General features: G+C 37.6%; 1 protein-coding gene across 1 annotated transcript; it reads right to left on the minus strand.

The window, feature by feature from the left end:
- On the minus strand, positions 1 to 27,236 carry CCDC158 (coiled-coil domain containing 158). Its single transcript, XM_061993413.1, is given in 20 exon segments — positions 1 to 144; positions 3,917 to 4,126; positions 5,696 to 5,763; positions 7,613 to 7,672; positions 8,718 to 8,881; positions 10,859 to 10,984; positions 12,319 to 12,411; positions 13,822 to 13,980; positions 14,775 to 14,887; positions 15,327 to 15,479; positions 16,807 to 16,996; positions 17,764 to 18,246; positions 19,449 to 19,646; positions 21,094 to 21,213; positions 24,601 to 24,749; positions 24,894 to 24,955; positions 25,536 to 25,612; positions 25,952 to 26,279; positions 26,532 to 26,581; positions 27,044 to 27,236. Coding segments are annotated over 20 exon segments (3,021 nt in total). The 5' UTR covers positions 27,188 to 27,236; the 3' UTR covers positions 1 to 70.
- Between the last annotated feature and the right edge of the window lie 112 nt (positions 27,237 to 27,348).

Raw genomic sequence — 27,348 nt, forward strand, 5'->3', positions numbered from 1 at the left:
TCTTAAAAATATACCATATTTTAAACACAACGTACATATGTGAAAGCAATCACTAATATATACGGCATCTTCACTTTGATAGCTTCTCCTCTTCCTTTGCCTTCTCTGTCTTTGTTTCCTCAGTTCTGATCATTGATGACACATCTGAAAATAGCAGTAAGAACAGATTATCTGAACATCACCTTATGTTAAAAAGAGTGAGGCGTCAGGTGCAGACACCCAAAGCTTTGGAACATCCTCTCACGTGTAACACTGTACTTATGAAGTCCTTATAAATGCAGCTTCAGTTTCCAACTCGTTATAGGCAAGGCCTTAACAGAAAAGATAAACCTACTTACAAACAGCACCATCTCATCTGTTTGGTGAAGCCAAAGCACCAAATGCTGGAGTAGTGGCGAAATACTATTGGATTTCAGAATCTCTCTTATGGAATAGTGTGAGGTTAATACCTTTGCTCCAATGCTCATGATAATGGATTTATTTAATGTGTACATAAAGGACTCCCCCCTGCCTCCTTTACGTAGTAACTTAATAGATTATAGCTGAATAGTTATTTTTATGTGGATATAGAAAACAAGCAAACTGAAGATGTTAATGGATGGCAAAGAATAAAAATGACAACACCTTGTGCTTTAAATAATTTGATTAATTTTACCTAAATCAAGTCATTGTATGTCCCTGACACATTATGATACATGATGATACATGATGATACATTATGATACATTATGATGTGGGGAAAAATAATTTCCTAAATCTATGCAGCAAAACCTAAAGGGGCAAAGGCAAAGCAACTGGATTTTCCACTAGGAAAAAGGGCAGAGAAAGAAATTCCATCTCACTTGGTACCTGCTATCACAGGAGTTCATGTGCATTTTACCAGTGACTTCAAAGGGAGCAAGAACAGAACCTGAAAATTTCTCCATCACCACTGCGGTCGACTTTGATTAAAAATAGTTGAGTAGGAAAGGGTATGTTTCTGAGGCCACTGCTGGGAAACTCTATTTTTGGAGTCTATCACAGAGTATCTTTCAGTTTCCAGCTTGTTAAAAAAATCATTTAATTGGATAGGACAGCACAAGGGCACTCTTGACCAGCTGCCATATTTGAAATGTTAAGGATCTTGAAGCTTATTAGAGGTAAGCAGCTGAGCCACAGTGCATTGTGGAGTTAATCTAATTGCTCTCCTAGCAGCAAGATAACGTAGATGCAGGTACTGCCAGTAGAACAGGCACATCTGAACTGACCTCATGCAAAAACACAGATGGTGCTTTGGCAGGTAACAAGGACAGTTTCTGGAGACTGTTGAGTACTTTAAATAAAAAGGAGTAGTTTTAGTAAATTCTGGCATCTTGGTTTTTTATCTGTAATGATTCCACCAGGTTTTCCAGGCTATCCATTTTGTTCTGTAGTCTTCTAGGTGTATTCTCACTACTTTCCATGGGCTGAGAATCTACTGGGAAAATTAATCATCAATCTGTTATCACAGATTAAAAAAAAAAAAGTCACTATAAATTATTTAAACATTCTGTCTAAAATAAAGTTCTTAAATAAAATTTCAAACAGTAAAACTTCCAGCAGCAAGGGACTGAGAAGGTTATTAACAGAAATTTATACTTAGTTGTGTTTATGTATTTTGCCTATAAATTTCCCCATTTGAGGAAAAATGTTTTATGTTACCAAAATAGTATTTATGCCCACAACTTCTAAGTCCCACTTAGTAAAACTGCAAGGATTGTACAAGAGAAAGCTTGTTGTGTAGTGTTAATTGCATTTTACAGGTCGAAAACTAAGATACTGAAAGATGCAACTAGCTAAAATCAGGAATAAAACCAGAAATTCCAAGTCTTTGAAGATCCAGATCAGTGCAGAATTCAAGAGGCATTGTGCAGTCTGTCAGGAATACGTACAGATTGACATAGTTACACCAGTACTTCATGGATAACTACAGTCTCCCACCTTGGACCCTCTTCTGACTAGAATTTGGACTGCTTAATTTTTGTAACAGTCATAGATGAGGTGCTGAGGGATATGGTTTAGTTTAGTAATGGGCCAGGCAGTGTGAGGTTAGTGGTTGGACTTGATGATCTTAAAGGTCTTTTCCAACTGTAATGATTCTGTGATTCTGTGATCAATTCCCAAATAAAATTTTTAAAAAGAGCCAGAGATGGAGATAACTGCCTGGCCAGATTAACAAATAAACCAGAAAACCCCAAAATGCAACAAGAGTGATGCCACTTATCTTTCCCTTTGAACTGAGCGATTGACTGAAGGTTACAGTTGGGACCTGCTAGATCTCCTGTGGTCTACATGGAAACTATTTTGAGTTTATGTCCAACTGCAGAGACAGCCACACCACAAAACACATGTGTTTCCAAAAATGGGTGCAATCCAGGACTGAGGCTCATTGCAGAGATGGTTGTGTTGGTATACAGGTACAGAAGTCTGCATGTAGGCCACAGGAGATCACTCATATAACTAATTTAGCACTTTGATGGGGAAATGCCATGCACATTTATGCTCTGCTGACAGGCTTTCTTGGTTGTTTAACGTGCTTTAAAAATACAGATTAGCTAACAAATGTATTTCATCTTCACACAACCAGGCATCTGGGGAAGCAAAGGTCAATGAGCAATGTTATTGTTCTGATTGGGCTGACTGCTCAGCCCAGATGTTTTGGATACCACTCTACATACAGAGAAGATCCTGGTGTTTCTAAAATGCAAAAGATAAAGTTACTGAGAACAAGCCTTCGTTAATAAAATAACCACACAATATAAACATGTTAAAGTTAGGTTGAACCACATAAAAAATGCCACCTGAGGAGCAGGAAATCTTAGTTCTGTTGAGCTCCCTAGGAGCTATGGTTTTTGCAAGGACCAGAACTAGAGGTAGGTGTGCAGCATCTCTATTACACTCCCACCTGCAGTGCTTGTGCGCCATCTAAGAGAAATGATGTTTTCAGACTTGCAAAACAGAGAAACAGTGTTCAATAAGTGCTATTTTAAAATTTAATTTCTTGCCTATTTTTCCTAGTCTGTCTACTCACTTTGGGGTCTTTCTGCCATTTGAATAAAGCAGTCCTGACAGCCTGGCTCACTGGCAAGCACTTAATAGACTACCTTGAAAATGTTCATCATCCTCACCCATATTTTGTGGTGCAGGAAGGCTTATCTTTAATCACTTAAGAGCTACATGAACACAGCCTTGCAACAATATTTTCAGCAAACTTCAGAACTTTTGTACGTGTGTACAGGAACAATAACATCAGTTACACGTATTAGTATTAGGTGACTGTGTTGCCTGTTACCTCAAATATTGATTTTAAGCATCCCTATAGTCTAAGTATCTGAAAAAAAGCAATTTACCAGTTCTTAGATTTAGTAGTGTATGGAATTTATCTTCTCTTTGTATACAATTGACTTGTGATTCATTTATAGTTGAAAAAAACCCTACTACCTGAACTGTAACAGGGTGAAGGTAGTTGATGTAAGCAAGAACACGTCACTTCAGGTAAGTGGGCCAGAACGACCAAAGCCATGCTTTAAAATGAACCATCAGCAAATCTTGTTACAATAAATTTACATGATGTAGTTGCCCTTGCAGGAACCACAAATGGAATATCAATCTTGTGTCAGCCCTGTACATTTGAGAATGGCTAGTGTTTATGTTCAGTAATGTGGATGGATTCTGTAAACAACATGTTGCAAAGGTACAGAAAAATTAAATGCAGTATGAAGTACAGGTACCACAATCACAAACAGTAAAAGACTGCTCCAGTGGATGATGGTGGGACTCCAGTGGTTCCTACAGAGTTGCTGAATGGCTGAATTTAACCTATAGTTTGCAACTCAGTGTACTGACTGGGAAAAGACTCAGCCAAGCTCTTTGGATCAGTAAACAGGACTGGACTTACCTATCTGGGAGCCTGTGGCTGCACACTCTGGAGAGCCAACCTTCCTTCCAGAGAGTCTGTGCTCTGGTGAGGCACTGGTGCCAGCTGCAAGGTCATCAGGTAGAGCAGTTAACAGCAAGTGTACTGGAGACTTTGCTCTATATCTCTCCTCACAAAAGACTTTCTTGGGGGAGGATGTATAAGGAGCTGGTGAGAAGATGGATGCACCTCCTAGGAGAAATCCAGGCGAAGAACAGTGAGCACACATCTGAAAAGAAACTCTCATATCAGCTTTGACATTACTTCTGGAACAGTTATGGGGTTGGGTTTCCTTCATTGCACTCTCATCCTTTCCATTCCTTATTAGTAGTAGTCAAGGCAGCAGGTGACTACAACCTCTTTGAAAAACATGCCTGTTTCTGTGAAAGTGATAATCATGTGAAGAATGGCCAGTAAACATGCCTAGGAGAAAGTAAAGCCTGCTTTTTTCTGCTTGCTACTCACTTCCAATTTGCTTCTAAAACAGCCTGATAGGAGTAGCATGGCTGGTAACAACCCAAGACTTTATGTTACTGCTGATTTGGATTTCATTATTAGGTATAAGAAACAGAAAAAATAACATTGCTTATGTAGGTCTACCATTTCCCTCCTTTCCAATAACTGATTGATAAGCTTTTGATTCCTGGTATAGAGAGAGTTGTAAGGAATAGGGACAAGATATACAAGAAATATGCAACCAACAGATTATGTAACATACTTTCATATGTATGCCACACAGTATCTGTGTAAAACAAAGAGGTTTCATGCGACTCATGAGAGGACCATTCACTTCAGTTCTCTTTTTCTTCTTGTAGTCTGTTTCCTTACTCTGAACACCCCACCTGAGACATCCTGAAAATAATTTGGGACATTTCTAACAAATTTCCCTTATTCAACTACTTCTCAAGTCTTCTGTGTAAAAAAACCACTACTTGTAGCTATTTTGGAAGCTAGGAAAAAATCCCTGGATGTTGCAGTAAGTTTGTTACAAGGCTGGCAGTAATTACATAGGAGATTTTCTTCAGATTTCTCAGAAATATAAGAAGACCCACAGTAGTTACTCCTCAGGACAGACGGAGGAGTTCTAGCCTATCTCTGAAGCATAGTGGCCTAAACACTAATAGAGAAAAAATAAATATATCAGCACTTGCAGGCAATTTTCCCAGAAAATTTACAAAATGGATAATCTATAGGCAAGAAAACAGAAGGAGGCTAAGCCTAGTATCTTCAAGCCCTGAAGCTGAAAGCCATGTCCTTATACTTCTGTTATGGTTACTAAACTCATGTCACATTTTAAAAGGTACTGACTGCTCAGTTTTTTAAAGACATTATCAGAATTTGCAATGGTCTGATTCCACTCAAAAGCATTTCTATATTTAGATATCTGAATAGAGATTTCAAGAACCTAAACTTAGGCAACAAAAATTTGACAATATTATCCATGAAAATTACAAAAGACTATCACTATTCATGAAAAATTATTATGGAAGATATCAATTTTAGGCATGCTAGTAGCAGCCTCTGTGGACCTGATTTGCAACAAGATGTAGTAATTTTTTTTGTAACAAGATGTAATAATAAGATGTAATTTTGCAACAATTTGTAATAAGTGCAATAGAGACTTTGCAATCGCAACTGCTACAAGGTATCTGAGTAAATGACCTAAGAAAACAGGCTATATTTGGACAATACTTTTTGTAATGTTCCAGTTTAATATCAATATGGCCAATTCGTCCTCAAGTGCAGATAATGAACACTTACCAAGGAATGTGAAGGGCAGAGTGAGGCCTTGGGACTGAGGGCCTGCAGTATGTAGGTATGAAGGCTCCCTGAAAGGAAAATGATGGTAAAACTTGCATTCTGGAAGCATTATGCTAAGTTCTGGCAAAGCTAGACAGCCTTCCCAGTCAGAATGTGAAGCTCTCATATGTAATCTCCAGATCTTATACACATAAAATAAAAGCAAACAATGTAAATAAATTCCAGAGCTCTTGCTGAGAAGGATGAAAGTAACATCACAGCTCTGTTTTGTAATTCCCAGGAAGCTTTTAGCATTATGAATAAAACAACACAAGTTCAGGACTGATTCTGTATTTCAAAAAGCCTTAGAAGCCAAATCTCAATTGAGTACCTTATGAAGAAAATTACTCAGCTAAGTGAAAACATTTCTCATTATCCCAAAGTATCCTTTTCCATGGTGCCTTCAGTAGCAGAGTCTCCCTGCTGTAGCCTCCTTGCACTGAAGAAAGTATCACTGTCAAAACCATGGCAAAAGCCACACCAGTAATATTGCTACTTAAGCAGAGTGCAATGGCAGCCACATTCTAATAGTGGAGAAAAGGCATTGTAAAATTGTTTTGCAACTTCAGTAAAAGACATCTATTAGACTTAGAGTGTATTTTAAATTACTGAAGTAATGGATGTCTTTGGGAAATAAAGGACTAGATTTACCAGGTAGCCATACACATGGAAAAAAGACAAAAAACTTCTACTTTCAGACAATTCATGCCATTGCAATCTTCCTCCTGCTTACTCACACAACAGTGCATCTATTCAGTTTCTTCCAACCAGCTTCCAGTTATGAGGTGCTTTTTAGCCCATATTTCATCTAACAGCATCATTATGATTGCCATAACATAAACTCTTGCCTTTTCCAGGTTTGGACCCAAGTGTTTTCTTGGGCACTGTAAAATCAGTGGGATTTGATGAGAGAATGAAAATGAATAATTATTAATTTCCAAAAACCAGATAGACTCATTTTAAGTATGAACATTGAGAGATAATTGGAAGTACTCCAGGGAAGTAAAAACTTCATTAATTTAATGTTGACCTTTTGTAGAAATGCTCCACTTCCACCAGCAGCTCTGCTATTCCACAGAATCCTGCCCTGCTAAGCATGTTTGAAACACACAAAACCTTCTTGCTCTACCATACAAAACCTTCTTGCTCTATGTCAGGGTTTGCGTGACAATCTCAGCTTTGGAACAGACAGAAAGAAAAAGAAAGCAAGATTTTATAACACTTGCTATTTATCATCTTCTGTTCTCATATGGTAACTCTGGATACAGCACAACTTTTAACTAAGGCACTGGGAACACCAGAAAAAAACACTCCGAACTTCATCTCAGTTTTCATGGAAGAAAACCAACAAAAGTCTTAGCTGTCCTGAAGCTACCTAGAACCATCTTGTTTCAGCTTTCGTATACCACTTACATACCTTTTGGTAAAGGTCTTCTATTTAATTAATAAATTATCCATTTAAAAGGAAATTTGTTAACTTCTATGGACTTCAGTCATGTCCCATGGATTACCACATTTTTCTTTGCAGAAAATGCCAAGGTGATGAACGCCTTTTGGTAATCCTCATTTAACACCAGTTCTGTGGTATGTAGAATCATGAGCTTCACAAACCTGGTCAATTAATCTTATTATTACTAATTATTCTACCTCAATTAATCTACATCAATACTTCATTGAGTTATGTTACAATTTTGTTCTTCAAGGAGCTTCTAGTGTTTACTAGAATATGAACAGTTATCCTCATCTCAATTTTTAAATCCATTTTGTACAACTCTCTTTTTATTTCTCAAAATACTGCTTGTATCATCCTACCATATTCACTCAATTAACTTCTCTATCTGTGTTGTCCATGACCTTTTCAGACAGGTGATTTCTTACCTCTTACAAGGATCTGACTGTAGGCTGAAGACAGCAGAGCACCCACTACTTGCATCATCTCTGTGTAGAAGGATGTAGAAAGACAACATCAAAACTAGAACTACCAACAGCACTGACATAATCATGTACTTTGACACGCAGCTTTATATTGAGAGGAGGATTCAGCTCTGCACATGAAGACTGTTGCAAAAGAGAAAAATTCTCATAAAATCCACATGGCCTGAACCATTAAAGTTTGCAATCATATGTAGGAAAGAACAGTTTGTCCCACTGCCACAATAAATAGAGAACATAGGCAACAATCATATAGTGCAGGCTGGCAAAGGACACTCTTGATTGTCGTGCCTCCACAGAACTCTATGATAGGCAAAGTCAAGGTAGGAAGAGGTAGCACATTTACTACTTGAAAAATCAGACAGACAGACCAACTTATGTGCATGAATCCTTTTCTTGGTTGTGAAACAGAAGCTTCTGTATTTAGGCTGTCAAAAATTTGCATGTTGATAACGGGCAGATCTTCTGTTCAATAAAAACATGGAAAAAGCAGAAAACCCCAGAATACATAGGATATTTGGACTGATATGATTCTGTTCCACCAGTATGTATTGTGTGAGAAGTATCATGTAAACAAAATCTGATCCCAATTGAAGTCCACAAGTTGTATTTTCCCTTAGGAAATATCCTTATGTTCTGGATTAGAAACATCAGAATTTGTGTTGTATTGATTTTTCAACTTTATGTACCACTGTTACTGTAATGTGCTTGGTAAAAAACCAATTGCTTGATTCAATAACGAGAGAAGGGATATTTACATAAGACAAAAAAAGGAATTATAAATGAAAATGAAGCAGAAATGCCAAAAACCAAACAATAAAGACAAATGGAATAGTCACCTTCTATTTCCTTACCACCTAAAGCATCTGAGGAACCTGGCAAACAACAGAAGCTTCGGAAGATTTAAGATTATCTCAAGCATAATCATAAACCCAACACTCTTGCAAAAAGGCATTCTATACTGCTCCTGAAGCACATGGATAGCCAGATTGTAGTTTTAGGCAGTACGAATACACAGCACACAACAGAAACAAGAATGTATTACTCTTACACTGTATTCCTCATGGTTGTTAGTGGTGATTTTCTCGCAACACTGCTGTCATCCTTGCCAAGATTGACAGAGGGAATGTTGTTGTCTGAGCTTCTTAATTCTTGAAGAATCCTCTTCAGATCCTGCAGTGGTTCTTCATTCAAAATGCCCAGCTTGGAATGCATCTGAAATAAAATAATTCAGATACAAAGTATTTATAGAGGCATCCTCTTCTCCAATTCTTACCTATACTCATCCAAAGTCACATGTTTTTCCCCCCTCTACTCCTGTCTCACCAGAAATAGGGCAGATTTTTGTAACTCTAGTTAATAAGTGTTGGAGACTAGATTATGGTAACTTGAAGACTGTCAAAATACTCTCTGAATATGATTGCACTCATAACTGGAAAGTTATCTGACAGACATGTGTAAAGCAAATAATCACGACTGAGGCAGAACACAGTTAACATCTGTGTATTGAATAAATGTTATGAAAAGGTTACAGCTACTGTTTCAAGGTAAAAAACATTAATGTACACCTTTAATTTGGAAAGCTCCACCCCCCAATACAACCATTACTTTCTTTGGTACTCAGAACCAATAACCTTTGCTTGTGGGACACTTGTTTTCTCTTTTTTAACCTGTGATCCCAGGTATGTACAGTACACAAACACAGCTCTGAGGACAGATACACTAGTATATCTTTCTAGCCACTTATTTCTGTAACAACTGCAGATTCTGTAACAATATCTGCAAATACAAACCCCTTCACTGTCACAGCCATACTTTTGAGTGCAATATTATTCTCATTTTCTTGACCAAGACTTGAGGCAAAAGCCTGGTTCAAATAATCCTTTCTCTGAAGAACTGGATTTTTCAGACTACTCAGCACTTGACATATTCATAGCACTGCTCTCACTGACCTGTGCTTCATCTGTGGATGGAACTGCCTAAAAACAATTTGCTATCATGATTTCATTGGAAAAAAATATCATTTCCAACAGGAACACATTAGTTTCAGCAGAGGTTATGTGGGGAATAAATACAGGTCAATATGACATGGAGTCAGACCAAATCCTTTCCCACATTCTGTCTGAGAAACCAGGCTACTGAGCAGATAAAGTCTGTCTCAAGCACTGGAGCTGCTTCATTCTGTACAATAACTTGTCATGCAGGAACCATGAAGATTCAAGTAGACCTAGAATCAAGTTCTACTACAACCTCTTAAGTCCTCATCATGGTACTAGATGAAAAATTGGTCCTTCTTCTTTCTTTATCCTCAGAAGAATAAATTAACTCAAAAAAAGAGAATGGGAGCACCTGATGCTGCAGGGATTTCACAGCATTCACTATTCTTTGTTCTTTGATGTAAATGCTTGTCACCACATCAGAAAGTAAACCAGAAAATGCATCTGAGATATATCTGCTAGGAGACTAAGTTGTAGTCTCCTACAGATTCTGAGGTAAAAATAAATGAAAAGACCTCTGCTGACTGCTGTGGGAGATTAATCAGGTCTCTTTTGGAGAACTATGCAAAATCTACACAGAAAATACCAAAAACAAATTTTAAAGAAAGATTTGAGTTTATGTTTTCGGTAAAGAAAAATTAAAATGACACTAGCATTGAATTTAAATCTAAATGTAGATGTACAAAAGCAAAAGGAAGGAAGAACAATCATGTGCCTTTAAGAATAAAATTGGTCAAAATGAATGAAGGCCAACTTGGAAAAAGATTTAAGTATTAAAAGCTACTACAGATCAATCAGATGATGAAATTTATCAGGAACTACATACAAGCCTATTTTCACTGACAAGTACAAGTGGTTTACAGCAAGTAAAGTACTAGGAAAAAAGTGAAAAACAAACTGCTTATAGATCAGCACCTTAAATTTGAATAGTTCATAAATGATATCAGTGTAAGACATAAGATAAACTGTTATTGTCCAGTTGGTTTTTACATACATTTCATAATCAAAACAAACAAAAAATCTGAAAAGTCATAGTATATGAGAAGATACAGGAAATCACTCCATCTTTGATATTAAGAATTCACTCTTGGACACTCCTACCAGATGCAATTCCATTTAGAAATTCCATGTTATCTTTACTCTTTGGAACATCACTGTTTTCTGTGCAGTTTCCCATTTTGAGGCAGGTACTCACATGAGTGGTACAGCTGGCCAAGTTCAGAGAAGGTGGCAGGAGAGCAGAGTGCAGATGGGAAAGAGGCACTATGTGCTGCAGCTTGCTTGAAGCAGAAGCTGATGAGTAGCCTGGGCTCTGCAGCTCCTGTGGAAAAACAGTAGCCAAGCAGAATATGCAAGCATAACTAAGCCAAACAGTTAGAGGAAGCAGCCCCTCTGCAATACGGCACCTCTTTCAGTCAGATGTTTTACAATATGCATCACTTTATTCTCAAAACACTTCCTAGTATTTATTAGGTGTACTCAGACATATTTCTTTTAGTGACTGAACTGAGTACAAGAGTGACAGTTTTGTTTACTTTCAGAGCTTTAATGTATGCTCTGGAACCACTGAAGTGGAGGACATCTCAAGGCCACCATAAAATTAAATTGTCCCATAATTCTTGTACCACTTTTTCCCTACTTGGGTGAGAATTTATTTCACTGGAATATAAGATTCCTCACCTTTGCTGTTGTTCATATGAAGTACTTTTTGTATCACTTATGTAGACCTGTACTCTGAATGTAACATTTTTTTTCTTACTCAAAACTAGCAACTAGGAAATTTATGATCATTTATTATGACATTATGTCATTTATTTTGACAAAACTGCTGTTCCAAGTGTATCATTCATTTATAGCAGCAGTTTCATCACAGCCTTAATAGTCTATGGTTATAAATAAGGCAAAGGAATAATATTCTCTATTAAATTAAATAGTAGAGCTTGGACTAAATCTGTTGGGCAACAAAAATATTGGGCTCTCTAACAGAGATACTGGCTTTACATTACTGCCTAACTTTTCCTGTACCCTATGTTTCCCTAATGCTATACAGCTTGAGAGATGCCAATTGCATGTCTACCTTTTCTGTCCCAGATGCCTCTTGTCCATTTCTCCTTTCCCCTTGGTAACACTTCTCTTTGCTTCTTAAAAAGGATTTTTTTTTAGTGCTGCCTAACTAATTAGCACAATCAAATTAAACTCAGAGCCCTTGTTTCCAGCCTATATACAGCTTTAAAGTTGTTGGTTGTATTTCAGGCCTGAAGAAGGATGTAGGTGCCCAAAACCTTGTTTATACTTTCTGCCTCTAACACACTAGTAAAAGTCATTCTTACAGATCTTGTCTCTCTAATTAATTTTTAATAATAATGCCATGAAAAATCCTAGCTTTTATTTGCCTAGGGTTGTGTCACTGAAATCAAAGCTTAGCAGCTGAAGTATATGATCCAATATTCTTGTAGCTCTTTTCCTGCATATAGCACTTCAAAGTAACTGAGGTTATGGACATGACTCATCCAGTAATGAGGTATTCTATGCATAAGAGCTTTTCAGAACACAAACTTTTTAGAGTACTTTGCAATAAACAGGATTAACCTAAAGTCAGGACACAAAGTAAATGAATCTTAACTTTATACTCATGCTTCTCAGTAATGTACTTACTTTTACATCTAAAGTATGTTGCAGTCTGAAGCGCATCGCTTCTTGTTCCTGATGCTGGATTATGCACTGACATTCTGCAAATTGCATGGATGCCTGTTAGAGAGGATAAAAGAGACATAAATTAGTTTTGTGTATTAGAGAATCACAGAATGGTGGGGTTGGAAGGGACCTCTAGAGATAATTTAGTCCAACCCCCTTGCTCAAGCAGGTCCACCTAGACCGGGTCACACAGGAATGTGTCCAGGTGGGTTTTGAAAACCTCAAGAGAAGGAGACTCCACACACTCCCTGGGCAGCCTGTGCCAGGGCTCCCTCACCCTCACAGTAAAAAAGCTTTTCCTTAAGTTTAAGTGAAACTTTTTGTATTCCAGCTTATGCCCATTACCCCTTGTCCTGTCACTGCAGACAACAGGAAAAAGTGCCACCCCATCTTCTTGTCAAACATTTTTTAAATACTTGTAAGTGCTAATGAGATTTGCCCTTAGTCTTCTCTTCCTTAGGCTAAAAAACCCCAGGTCCCACAGCCTTTCCTCATAGGAAAGATGTTACAGTCCTTTGGTCATCTTGGTAGCCCTGCACTCAACCCTCTCACTCCATTCAGATGAAACTGTACAATCTTTACTAATGTCCAAGAACTGTTAGTGCTAGTTTTCAGTGAGTACCTGCCTTCATCTTGTCTCTGACAGCTGACTAAAAGTGTGAACAATGACATATACTACAAAGAAATTCAAGTTTCCAGTGCCAAGCATTTAAAGTAAGAAATGTCACATTTGGGTGGAGGTATCACATTTACTTTTAATTATTTCTCTAAAGTAATAAAGTGATTTGAGAACAACACCTTACATGGAAATTTACCTCCTGAAGAACTAGACTTCAGAGTAATTGAAAAGGATTCTTCCTTCTGGACAAGCAGCAGTATACGTGTAGGGTACCTGGGATCTATGTTTCAGTCTGACCAAAATGTATAATCTAGCTTTAAGAGTCAGGTATGTGAGCAACAGAAACTTCAAATGAAAAAAGGCATATACAACAACACGATGTTCTTATAAATTTCCCTCCTCCTCAGGGACCCACAGCTAGCTGACTAAGGCCACCAGAACAGGCCAGAACAAGTGTATTGAGTCAGTGTGTGCCAACACTTAGTCCAATGGAGCCCCTGCTATGTTGAATAAGTCACTCTCACCAGAGAAAGGAGAGTTGCCAAGCCAGTGGAAGGTCAATCTGCGGTTTGGAAAGTCAATCTGCCTTAAATGTCTTGCAGTTTGTATTTCCCTGAACTATTAAAGAGTAAATCAAGAACTCTCTTAATGATAATAGGTGCCTTTCAGCATTAAAAAACCAGAAGACAGCCTTAACTATAGGTGTCTCTTCAGATAAGTATATTACAATACATGTACATGGACATACTAAATACCACCTCAGCAAGAGGTCAGGATGCTTCTCTTCCCAGCTGTAGAGGAAAGCACCTAGAAGTCTCTCTGAACTGAAAGCTACCTTAAATTACCTTATCAAGGGCTATCTCCATCTTAGATATTTTTTCTTTCAGATGTTTGCCTTGTGATCTCAGGATCTCCAGTTCTCCAGTAATCTTGGTATTTTCTGCTGTAATGTAGCTCAATTCTTGACTTAGTTTAATATTTTCTTCTCTGAGGCAATGCTTCTCCTGAATTTAAGATGAGAAAAACAAAGTACAAGTAAAAAAAATTCAAACTACCTATATTATACATGTTCACAGAATCACAGAATGGTAGGGTTGGAAAGGACCTTTAGAGATCATCTAGTCAAGCCCCCTAATAAAGCAGGTCCACCTAGATCAGGTCTCATAGGACACATTTTCATTTACTGCATTTTTTTTTCTCTTTGAAAGATCTGAATTAACCTTTCAAAAGCTTAGCTACTGCATCTTGCAGAAATATGAGGTTTTGCAACAATAAGACAGGTCTTATAAAGAAAACTCCAGCTAAACTGGTCTCAATGAAACAAAATCTCAGATTTTAGATCCATTTTGAAACAGGAATTTTAAACTTCAGGATCCACAGGATCCAAAAACGGTGAAAATGGAGGACAGGTTATAGTGAACAGATATAAATGATAACAAACTCCAGCTATTGCTAACTGAATGATTTCTTTGTCACAGAAATTTGACATATCAAGTTTCCAAGCAGAACTGCAAAGTATTTTAAAAATAATTGGTATGTAAGAGCCTGATTCTCATTGAAACTAGTACTATTCCTTCATGGAGAGCAAATATAAATGAAAACCTGTCTTTACTCTGAAGGCTAATTTATGTAGTGAAGACATTTCCTGAAACAGACAAGTGAGAGGACTTGGAAGGTGTCTTTAAGAGTAAAACTCTCTTTGGTCTTTCTTGGGCTAAATGCTTTTGGCCATGCATTTCTCCAAAGGTTTCTTTTTCCCTAAATACAGTTAAATACTTTTCCATGGATATCTTACAACCTTAGCTGCCTGTGTCATTGCTTCTTCCAATAATTTAATCTTGCTCTGTAATGCATCAATCTGTCCTCTCTTGGCTGTGATCTGCTTCTGCATTCCCACTGCAACTTTCATAGCTGTAAAAGACAAGATAATTCTCAATGAACAAAATTGACTTTGCATTCTCAGTTTTGACAAAAGCCACTGGAAATCAGTTTTCAGCAATATATTACAATAAGTGAGTTGAACCAGGATCCCATAGTTAAACCACCCATTGGAATCAGTTGAAGTTTTGTCCAAGGTAGTGGCACCAGACTCATCAGACACACAAGACAAGGAGACAGCATTCCCTGGAAATAGGCATAAAGATCATTTGAGTAAACTCAACTCATGGCTTAAGTTGTACAGTATGTAGTAAATGGTAAAAAAACCCCCATGTTATTCACTGCAATGTTTATTTATTTCACAGAATACCTGGAATATTATTACAGCAACTATTCAGGGATCAATACTTACAAAAATCCTCTTGTTAAAGACAAACATACATCATTTTTGGGAAGTTACATCCATGATTACCATTGCCATCATATCCCTCCATAGTTTTTAGAGCAGTCCTGGTCTGTTCCACTTCAGCTTCGGCAGATTTCAGCTGCATTTTCAGTCTGTTTGCAGTATTTTCCATCTCCTTGATTTTGTCCCGGTAATTCCTCTTCAAATCTCCAAATCCCTCTGGTGAGAGTAAAATTGAAATTATAGTGACAAAAATTATCATTATTCCAGACTAAAATTACTGATCTGTTGCCCACTCTCTTTAAAGAAGTTTTAGATATGCAGATAGTTAGAGATAAAGCAAATAACATCCACTGCTAACAAATGCACAACTAGTAGCTATTAGTCCTGCATGTCAGCAAAAGCTTCAGTTTCACCAGAAAGAAATGTGTTTCTTGATTGCTCACCAAAGCAATAGTTCAAGAAAGCCATCTAAATCCACATTTCTCAGTTCCTGCTGCTATACACAGCTGCATACTGCAAAAGTGAAGTGAGCGTTAAGAAAGTGAAAGTGAGATATAGCATTTTACCCTGGCTATTTTTCTCTCCAGCCACACTTACAATTGGACTTAGGTCTGAACTGATCTAAAATGTCAAGCATTTCCCTGCAACACTGCTTCTCAGCTCTGTTTCTTGTATCCCTCTTCAACTCCTCTTGTGGCATCCATACTGCTACAAGCCAGCCAACTCTGTAGACTCTATCAACAGCCTGGCCCTAATTCCCCTATGGTTGTTCACTTGGATAAGCCTTTCCAAAACCTCGTTCACCCTGACGGTACTATACAAACCTAAGGCAGATCTCTGTAAAGTCACAAATCTCATTATAAAATTTATTGACTTTAGAAGTACAACTGAGTTGCAAAGAAATAAATGTTTCCAATGACTACTTTATGAATAAAGTAAGGAGTGTGTAGAGAACGAAGCATGTGAACAGCATCATTTGGCTGGTTGCAGGGCAGATTTAACAGAGGATTGCCCTGAATTTTGGTGGTTGCCTTGGGTCCAGCCCCTAATTTTGCAATTTAAAAAAAATGTTATCTTGATCAGCTTCCCCACATACTAGTTGTGAAAACAGCAGAGATAGAAGGTATTTTTAAATAACATTGTAGCAAAACTGCAATGAAACAGAAACAAAGTTCCACAGTAATTTGACCACAGGTGTTTAAATGGATCCACTAGTGCTCTTAAATATCACTGAGGAAATAGTGGCCAAGTTTCTGTTCTGTGATCTACCAGAACTGCTTCTTTGGTCTCCAGAATCAGGCAGTTCAGGTATTTTTGCTCAGGGTAGTGAGAGACTGCCAGAAAGACTGCATTCCTATCTTTCTATGCCAGAATCCCAAACCACGACATAGGTCTCCAAAGCAATCTGACCATCCCGTGCTGGCAGGGACGCTTCAGCTGTGCCAGCAGCCCTATTTGGATTCAGCAAAAGAGCTGCTCTTTTATTTTTAACATCAGCCCTATTTAGCAGCTATCAGAGCTAAGTTAAGTTGAGGCTGCCTACCTGCAAGGCCAGCTAGCTCACTCCGACTGGCTTGGAGCTCATTCATTAGCTGGTCTTTTTCCAGTTTCATATCATTAAGTGCAGGGAGCCTCTCAGTGCATATGTTAACTAGTTTAACCTTTTCCAGTTCCAGTCCACTCAATCTGGCCTTCATTTCATGTAGTCTGACTTCTTTCTCATCCTTTGCAACCTACTTAATTAAAAAACAATAGTAACTACATGTAACATACATAATGATATACAATCATGACAAAGATGTGCAGATACAATCACTTGATAACTCATTTGTCAGAGCACACTTTGGGGCAAGAAAGAAAAACAGGGTAAAAGAAGCAAATTACTTTTGTGAAAATTGCTAATCCAATCAAAAATGGTACAACAGGAATTGATCTGATGACTTTACAGCATGTTTAATCTTACAAAGTGTATGATATGACAATTATTTCCACTCTTTTGTAGTAGACCCTCCATATTCACTCCTAATACTCAACTGTCTTTTCACAGAACACGACGAAATTCCTGATCTGGAGTGATTTTTTTCTGAAGGTGCTGACCTCTGTAAGACTACCATACCCTGTCATTCCTGCCTGAGAAATAACCACTTACAGTGTCCTCACTTTGGAATTCTGAGTGTTCACTGTATGTTATGTCTCAGTAACACTTTGTATTTCTAATTCTGTTTCTGGTGAAGACAATTGTATTGCAGAGGTCAGCGTGTTATATTCTAGCTCTCACAAGCCTTTTGGCAATTGCTTTTCCCCAGTGAATTATTCATTTTTGGTGGTAATGTGGTAATATTATTCATCTCTGCTCACTAACTCTTTTCAGTGCTGTTAGGATTCAAGGTGCATTACCTGACCTGTTTTAAAACCACAGCATTAGCACATTAAGACACAAACTTAAAAGAGAAAGTACTTACTGTTTTACAGAGACATAAATCCAGCATCATTTACACACCTTAAGTTGTTCTACTTTGAATTTCCAATCATTCATTTCCTTTATAAGCTGAGATTTCTCAACTTCCATTGTTCCAGCAGTTCGACTGTGCTGTCCTACAATCTGGGTCAGGTTATCAATTTGCTTTTGGAAGGTCTCAGTAATTCTTTCCTTCTCCAGCACCTGCAGTTTCAGTGTTTCACATTGTGACTGTACATCGTGAAAATGGCCTTCTCCATTCTTTAAATGCTGGAGCTCCTGCATCCCACTGCCAAGCTGTGAATGTAGCTTCTTGATTTCCTTGTTGGTAACTCCAAGGGCACCGTCTTTCTCTTGCAGGCAGGCCATCAGATTTGACACTGTTTTCTCAAGAGTCTCCAAATCAATCTGTTTGGCTGTAAGATCTTCTTTAACTTTATGGAGCATTTCCTTGGTTGCCTTGAGTTGGGCAGTCAAAGTGGAGATTCTTCCAATGCTTTCATTTTTTTCCTTAACTGCAGCCATCTGAATAACAGTAATATAAGAACCAAGTGAAATGTTAATTTCTGCCTTTAGAATTTCATGTCACATCTCTGGTTTTCTACAGTTCATCTTAAACACCTGAGTTCTGGTCTATAGTAACTGCATGCTACTTATGGTTTTCCTTTCTCTTTCTCCATTTTAATAAATGAAGTATTGCTTAGAATATAGAATTTTTAATCATAGAAAGAGAAAAATGTTAAATTGATATAAAAATGAATAAACAGGTAATGTCAGTGCAAAATTTAGAGCAGTTGTGTCTAAAGATGTCTAAGTGTAACTCAACTCACTGGACTGTAAGATGGAGGGAAAAAAGTATAAATTGAATAATCTATTACCAATTTTATTCCTACAGGGAGCAATGTGCACCATTTAAAGCACAAAGCACCTTGACCCAGGAGCTGTTAATAGTACAAAACAGAAAGAAGAGAAGAACAAACTTCCGGGTGGGAGGATTTTAAATGGATTGAGAAAATGTAGAACCATGTGTGAAGTAGCACAAACTTGTAGTTGGTTGGAAAATAAAGGAATTAACTTGATCTTTACTCATAAAGCAAAGTGGATTACCTAATTGCAGCTCAGTTTTGAGGGGCTGAATTCCTGAAAAAAGGGGAAGGTGCTACAAGTCAGAGTCTATGAATCTACTTTGCCAGAAGTAAATCTTTCTGACATAGCACTGCATTCAGCTTAGGGTTATAAACACAAATTTCATTGTGTTCTCATAAGCACTACATAAAGTGAGGCATTGCAAAGGCCTTTAATTTACCCATTATTTTGATAGAAATGCTCACCATTGAAAATACAATCTTCAATAGCTCTTTTATACCCAGCAGTATCAAATGTTCTGGATATTTACAAAATGGTATTTTGGAGGTTTACAGTCAAAACCAAACACACTTCCAGCAGAACATTCATTTCTCCTAAGGCTTGTATATCAAAAATAAAAACGAATAATAGTGCTTCTAATTCTTTGTCATTAAAAACAAATGAAGACTGGACAGGTCAGATTAATAGAAAAGAAATGCAAATTCTGACTGTCATGTATCTGCATCTTTGGAAGGAAAATTTTGTCACGAGGCCTCCCAACCCTGGTCACCAGAGTCAGAGTACTCCTGTCTGAAGCACAGCTCCTATTCTGAGTCAGCACACCTATTCTGAGCTCTATCACACTGCAGTTGCTTACCAACCTGGTGCTCCATTTGCCTGCAACCCTCAGTCCTTGTTTCCTTCACCGTGTTTTCCATGCGCTGCAATTGCATGTTTTTGTTGTCTAGTTCTCTCCTTAGATGGTCAATGGTGATGATGTTGTCTGTGTTCCGGTCCCAAAATCGCTTATTCTGCTCTTTTTTGAGACTTAGTTCTATCTCTTTTTTGTGAAGTTGAGTCTAAAAGAAATCAATTTCCCCCCTTGAATCACATCTAGGATTTTTTGTTCTTTCTCTTAACATTAGCAACATTCAATTACACAATTACATATCTGAATAGGAACTACTGCATTGATTTACACTTCAGATAAGACAGAAATATTTGCTAAACTAACACCTCCTACAACCAAGTAGTAACTTTCAACTTCATATAGCACTGCTATAATTATTTTAAAGCAGGTAACATCTCAGTGCTGAAGACTTTCATGTCCTTTATATCTATGCCAAAATCAGTATAAGCTACAAAATGAAAAACAACAAAGCACTGCATTACATGCCAAGGAAGGTGGATCTTGATAAATACTTTCTTTACCAATAGTAAGAATTGTTCATTGCTTGTTTCACTTCATGAAGTAATTTCTCACTTGTTCTCCAGAGCTTAAATCTTTTCCACCTCAGACATAATCCTAACAGTACATAATTGTAATTATAAATGATAATTTAAAATGTAAAGAATATTTAAATACTGACATACACATTTCAGCACCACAATTTAAAAAATTACAAACTTAAAATGTGTCCAAACTTAATTACCAATAGACATTTATACCAGTCATAACTTTTCCTGTTGTTAACTATGTGCATATTGTTGAAGCAGAGAATTAAGCAGGAAGCTCAGAGAATGGCAGAATGAAAACATGAGATGAAGCCACAGAAACAAAAGGAATCCTAAAATTAGATTCCTAGCCTGCAATTATGCAGTGATTATTCTGACTCCAGTCTCCTCTATAGCTATGTACAATCTGTAGGAAATATTTACACCACCATATTATTGGATAGGAGAACACCTATACATTGAATGAAATAATTTTAACATTTTCTTCAGAAGCACTGTGGCACTAACTGGACAAACAAACTTAATAAAACCACACAAATCAATATCCCAAAACTCTGTCATTAAGGGATAATCTTACGTAGGAAGAAAAGCAAGGCTATTTGTAGTATAGCAAGTCATCTGGGATGAAACTAATCTTATGTAGCACATTTTTTTATAATGTATATTCAGTGTGTGAGTATTCTCAATCAATCACAAAGGAATGTTTAATGCTGTTAGGAAAATCTCAGATATGTCTTGCAAAATATGTGTTAAGGGATCAAAGTTTGTTAACAGATGGATTTAAACTGTGAGGTAAAAGCAAAGATGACTCAGCATCTGTAATATGGTTTACAGAGGATTCAAGGATTTTGAATTTATGACAAAGTTAATCCTTAATTCTGAATGTCCTGCATTGCTAAAGGCAAGGGCATTTGGGAATTTTTTTTCACAGCTCATTCAAATTTATGATAAAAAATAATCCTCAAATAATTACAAGGGTGCTGCTGCACTTTGGAAACAAATAAAGTGCAATCCTGACAGCAGCAGTAAAGAAAGTCTTTCAGAAAGCAAGATTTTTTTTCAATACTATACCAACAACTGATGAATCCGGTCACTGAGATTTCCAGATTCTTGGCTGCATTGATCCTGGCCTGTCTGAGCTTCTGCTATCTCAGAATGAGCTAAGTGCAGCTGCTTCTCAAGATCTTTGACCTAGAATAAAGACAAATATTCATTAGGAATTATCTTACTGTATTCTATTTTAAATCATACATCAGATTTCTACTTTTCTTCTAGGTTTTCCTTGAAAGAAGTCCATATATCATCTTTTGGCTCAGCAGAGTTAGTCCGTAAGTGTATTCAGAATCATGTTGACTTCTTTTAGTGACCAAGATCAATTTCACTGCAGAGTTAACTGAGATTCCTGAGAATGACCTGGCTTCCACCCTAATCCATAGCTCTTCAAAAATTCTTTGTCTACACCATAAACACTGAATAGAATGGGAAAAGAGTTACTTTAGAAAAAAAAGTTCAAGCTCCTTGATGATTTGCAGTATTACAAGTTAGAAACGGCAATATAACATTAGTATAAATCAAATGCAACTTATATGGAACCATTCAATGTGAAAATACATGAAATCTCCTACAATGGTCTTCTGATTAACACTTAAGATCTGCAGTTTCTCTTTTGACTAACACCAGAACCTGGATATTTCCTCTCTACTTCCTTAAAAATGTTCCTTCAGCTTGTGACAAAAGCAATAATCTCTTCCTTTTCTGCTCTCCAGTGCTAGTCCCAAAACCTTTTCCCCAAAATGGGGCTGGGAACATCAGGATGATATTAGAGGATGTTGTCAAGAAAAGTTCTGAATTTTTTCTTTCCCAAAGTGTGTTAAAATCAGCAATCCTAGAGCTCCAATGCTTAAGTAGCAGAAAGACATTATCAGAGCCTTTTCTTCCTATAGTTGCCAGAGGTCCCTTTTGAAAGAGGTTTCTCTCATCCTGTGGAGCCCTCCACGATGGAGGAACCTCAGCAAATCCTACATTATTTCTCCCTGAAACCCTCCTTACACAACAACTCCCTATTTCCACAGAAAATCCAATCCTGAAGTACATCCTCTACAGAATTCAACAACTGTGCACGGCGTTATCCATCAGGCTTTTGCAGACAATGACAGAAGGAGCCATCCTCATGCAAGGCCTTTCCTGTACAATTAAGTTAACTCAGGGAGAAATGGGTCCCAAGTAAATATTCAGCCCTAATCACTTTGTGTTTAGTGATACAATAAAATTCTTCAGATGTACGTAGGCTTAACAGTACGTTTTATAGAGCTAAGGCAGAGAGATATATTTATTCCCTCACTGGAGATACATTAAGAAGGCAAACATGTTTTGCTCCAATGGTAGTCACTTTCTCTGAAAGGATGCAACTGCTGGCACTGTGTGACATGACGGACCACTCTACAATGCTTTTTAGATAAAACTAATAACATAAACATACACAAACTGAACACTTAGGTATTTACTTTTATACCCAAGTTAAGTACCAGATTTTCTGACTGCTGAAACTACCTGGTATCAACAACTTACAATGGCTTTGGTTTTCACTTACTCCCTTGAAAATTTTAATTGCCAAAGTGTTTTACAACCAGAGAAGCTGCAGAGAAATACCAGTTTTAAAAGATACACAGTTGTAAAAGCTTTATTTAGATTCTCTCTCACACCTTCCCAGGCATGGCTCCACATAACAGCATGAGATCATGTGATCTCCAACTGTCAACTTGTCTGCCACTAAAGTCTATCTTAGTGCTCCAGTGTATTACACTTCCTAGTCAAAAGATATTTTTATTGCACCAAGCAGTATATTCTTCTACAGACACACAAACCAAACATTTTCTGGTGTTGGCAAACTGTAAAAAATAGCCTTAAATTGATTCCCAGTTTCCAATTTTACATCTGCTATAATGTAAACATGAAAGGTAACATGCCTAAGGAGTATACACTACAGTTATAGCTATATATATGACCTTATGCTGTGCACTGCATGATTTAAATCAAAAAATTTAGGTAAATAAACCTACCATGAAAAGCATACTATACACTGGACTCTTCATCGAGGAACAAATACAGCGATGGAGATTAATTTACAAATTCTCTGCAGTTCAGTCATGATGCTGTGAGAAACCACTTTTGGAACTGACTAGTATAAGTTTTGATACATGTCAGGTGGTAGAATGGATAAAAGTGAAACCTACAGAATTGATAAAACACATTGTCCCTCCTGCTCTGCTTGAAAGCGCAAGTACACGTACACCCTGGCCCCACAGGCTTGCCCTGCACATCCCTGCCATTCCATTCTCAGGTCTTTTTGGATCAGAGACTATCAGCCCTGCCAAACTTCACAGTGCTCCTGTGACCTAAGTTTCCGTTTCCAGTAGTATGTAGGAGAAGGATGCCTAAATCCTCCCTACTTGTAAGCTAAGATGGATTTGGATACATCAAGCACTTCTGCATAGATTGGCTCCACTAATTTTTAGATGGAGTGAAAAGCAACTGTTTTGCAGGTCAGTTCATAAAGAAAACATGAATTATACTTCACCAAAACCAAGAAAGTATTTAAAGATATTCACATTGTTTACAAAACTGGCATCCAAAGAGGTGAAGTAAGTGAAAGACACAGTGCACACAATACAGAAACAGGACATAAAATACTGCAGTTGGTGACAAGGCAGAGATTCTGTGGTGGGACTGTAAGTTCCCTCCATTTGTCTGCAGTAATTCCCTGCTGTACTACCTGGAAAAAAGTTGGGTTTTGGGAAGAAATGTGGTTAAACAAAGTTTGTCAAGGCTAATGTTTTCTAATGGGATTAAGAAATGGTTTGAATACACGAGTGCAGGCCAGGCCCCAGTTTTTAATTTTTTTTCAGTTATAACTTGCTGATAAGAAGCCTCTTGATATCAGTACACGTTAAAGATTCTTAACTTACAATCTCTGCGCACCTGAATTCTTTTCAAGTGTGTTCTCTATGTTTTCCCATCCTTGCACTTAGAAAGTTACCAAAGAATTTTTCTGAGCAGTACAACTTAAATAAGAAGATATTTTTACTGACTGTTTCTGAGATATTCTCTAGGGCATGGTGGAATAATGTCCTTGTCCTGCATGTGCAAGTAAAGTTTATAGAGCAGAATCATTTAATGTATTTCCAGAAGGCATAATTTATGATATGCTCTCACTAGCTGTGGCAAAACTAGTGGAACAGGCTGCCCAGGGGAGCTGTGGAGTCTCCTTCCTTGGAGGTCTTCAAGACCTGCCTGGACATGTTCCTATGTGACCCTATCTAGGTGAGCCTGCTCCTGCAGGGGGGGTTGGACTAGATGATCTCTAAAGGTCCCTTCCGACCCCTACCATTCTATGATTGTGTTCAGTAAGTTTTTCAAAGCTAGTTTGTGTTAAAGATAACTCAAAAATAACACAGATAGAGTTAAGGGTAATGTATCTTATTTCCTACCATTATCAAAGAGCTTATGTATCTGGAACATTTCAGATATCCACACACTCACTTCCATTGCACTAATGCTAACACACAGATCCAGACGCACCTTGTCTTCGTACATCCTCTTAGCTCCTTGTAACTCAGAATGCAGCTGTGAAACTGTAGATTCCAGGTGACTAACTTGATGTGCGTGCACTGAATTTTGGTTTCTTGTTTGTTCTCTATGAAAAGTTTTAGGTGGAGAAATTAGAAACTCTAAGAACCATGAAGCATGTAACATTTGTGGCTGTTTTCACTGCAATCAGTAGGATCATGGAAACTTACAGCTTTGGTCCCCATTCACATAAAAATTACACCTTCTGACTGGTTACATTTGCTCTCTCTCACATAAAATCACACTGATAACTTAAGCGGTTAGTGCTGCCACCTCCTGTTCACGCTCAGTTATTAGTTGCTCAATGCTGTTTCAAAAAGAAAATACTGGTTATAATTTTCATCTTGGCAAATAGTAATTTTTCCACTGAAGAGGTAATGATATTTTTCAGTAGTAGGAAATGCAATCATTTTGGTGTCCTACTGTAAATGAAATATTATCTACTGAGTCATTGGCCCTGTTATTTTGGACAGGTTACTGTATAATGTGGGTGGATAGCTGGGCAAACTAGAACATCTTGAACAAGGAAGGATAAAGCTCTTAGTGAAATTACTATGAGAACGTTCATATAACTGGCAAAGAGATTACTTTTGATCTGTTAAAAGTGGAACTAGTCTCCCAACAAATTCTAGAAAACCACCTATGTGACTAATCACACTTACAAAAGTGAATAAAGCAGGAAGTTGTCAGCATGGGAAGAAAAAGCAGCAGAAAGTCAAGAGCAAATAAACATCTGTAATGGTACAATTATTAAATGCTCAGAAACATCGTTTGCTGCCTCCAGCCACTCCCTCACCATCATCATCATCATCATCAAAGAATTATCTGTGGAACATGTGAAAAAAGTACATTTATGTTTTATGAACTAATAAATGGAGAACATTTACCTATTTTGATATTGCTGAAGCAGAAGCTGGGTTTGGGTCTGTGAATCTTTTTTCAATGACTCAAGTCCTTCTTCCACCTATTGTAAACATATGGCAATGTAACCCCTAAAGAAAAAACAGCTTGAACAGCAATTTTCAAAGTGTAATTTCCCCTCTTTTGCTTCCACCTTGAACTGTGAAAATGTGCAAGATAGAGGTTAAATACCAGCAATAAACCCAGTCTCAAGTTGGGGCCAGTGTAAAAGGCTGGCATACCAGCACCTGTCAGCTTAACTGCAAAGCAGCATCTGTACTTCTTTATGGCATAACCATTTCCTTGGACCAATTTAGAAGGGAGCTCATGGAGTTATCATTTTTTTTTTCTAAAAATCAGAACATGGAGTATTGGAAGGAAAAGTAACATTTTCTTTACATACCAGGACAAGCTTTTCTTTGAGGTATGACACTTCTGAGTCTAAATCTTGCAGGATGTCAGCAAATACTGTGCTCAGGTTGAGGATGTGTAGGCTAGTAATATTCTCATGCTCATAGAGTTTCTTGCCTGTGCTGTCTTTGTAGTCCATTAGGATGCCATGCAGTTCCACAAGTACTTTCTCATGGCTGTGGATCATCTTTTTCAGATGCTCAGTTTGGCTGTCAGACTCCCTAAGCATCTCCTCCTGCAGCTGGTTGGCAGCTTCCAGTTCTTTAATAGTATTTTTTAGCTGTATTTTTACATTCTCTTGGCTCTGAGATTCCTTTTGTCTGAATTTGGAAACCAAAGAAATAATTCAGAGAGCAGGATTCACAACACAGATTTTTATCCTAATAGGTATAATACTTATGTTGAGAAACTGCTGTTTTTTTGCAACTACATAATAAGCCCTTTTCTAAACCAAAGTGCCAAAGTTTCATCATCTTCACTCCTGAGGGCAAATTTCTCACTTAGGAGATCTGGTCTACATCTCAAAGCCCATATATACACTTTCCATAACACATCCCTCTTGCCCTTCATACCTAGTGTCCTGAAGTATATCTCTTTCCCACTGCACTTCCATCAGTTTGGTCTGCAAAACAGCAATGATCAGTCTTAAATTGATTTTCTGTTGCACACGTAGGAAAAAAAAAAACAAACAAGCAACCAAGCTAACTCAACTCAAATAGTGAAATATAACCTAAAAAAAGGAGAGAAAAGTGTCTGAGATCAGTATGAATATAGGGATTCTTCTTCTTTAAAAAAAAAAAAAAAAGACTTAGAAACATCTCTTAGTGAATCAGTTTGGCACCCTATGCTGTGGTGGACTGACTATGCATGGAACACTGTTAGAAGGATTGTGCCAACAACATTGCTATCCATTGCCTATTTCTGTTTGTCAAATGGCATGTGGGAATCATGATGGACAAGTACAATTCACACAGGCAAGTAGCTGCTCAAAATAGCGCTGGCACAACTGTCTAAACACTCAGCAATGACAGAAGCAACAAAAGCTCATCTGTACTTAAGAAGCTGCCCCAAATTTGCTACTCACTTCATCCTTATTCTTCTGCAAATTTCTACCTATCTGTGAGTATTCTTCCAGAATGTCTTCCAAAGGTTCTTTGCCTGCATCACTCATGTTTTTTCTCAGAACCTGTATGTATTTCATATTTGGAACAGAAGACACTGCTACCATTACCAGAACAGGCTGAGTTTTCGATCACAGCACTGAGAATGGAAGAAGCTAAAACATTCTGGTTGCCAAGAAATGGGCTAGCAGCACCTGAAAGGCAGATAAATGTAAGTATTGAAACAAGAGTTGTTACATGAGAACAAACTGTCATCTGCCCAAAGTGG

The sequence above is a fragment of the Colius striatus genome, chromosome 3 (assembly GCF_028858725.1).
Source record: "Colius striatus isolate bColStr4 chromosome 3, bColStr4.1.hap1, whole genome shotgun sequence".
NCBI lineage: Eukaryota > Metazoa > Chordata > Aves > Coliiformes > Coliidae > Colius > Colius striatus.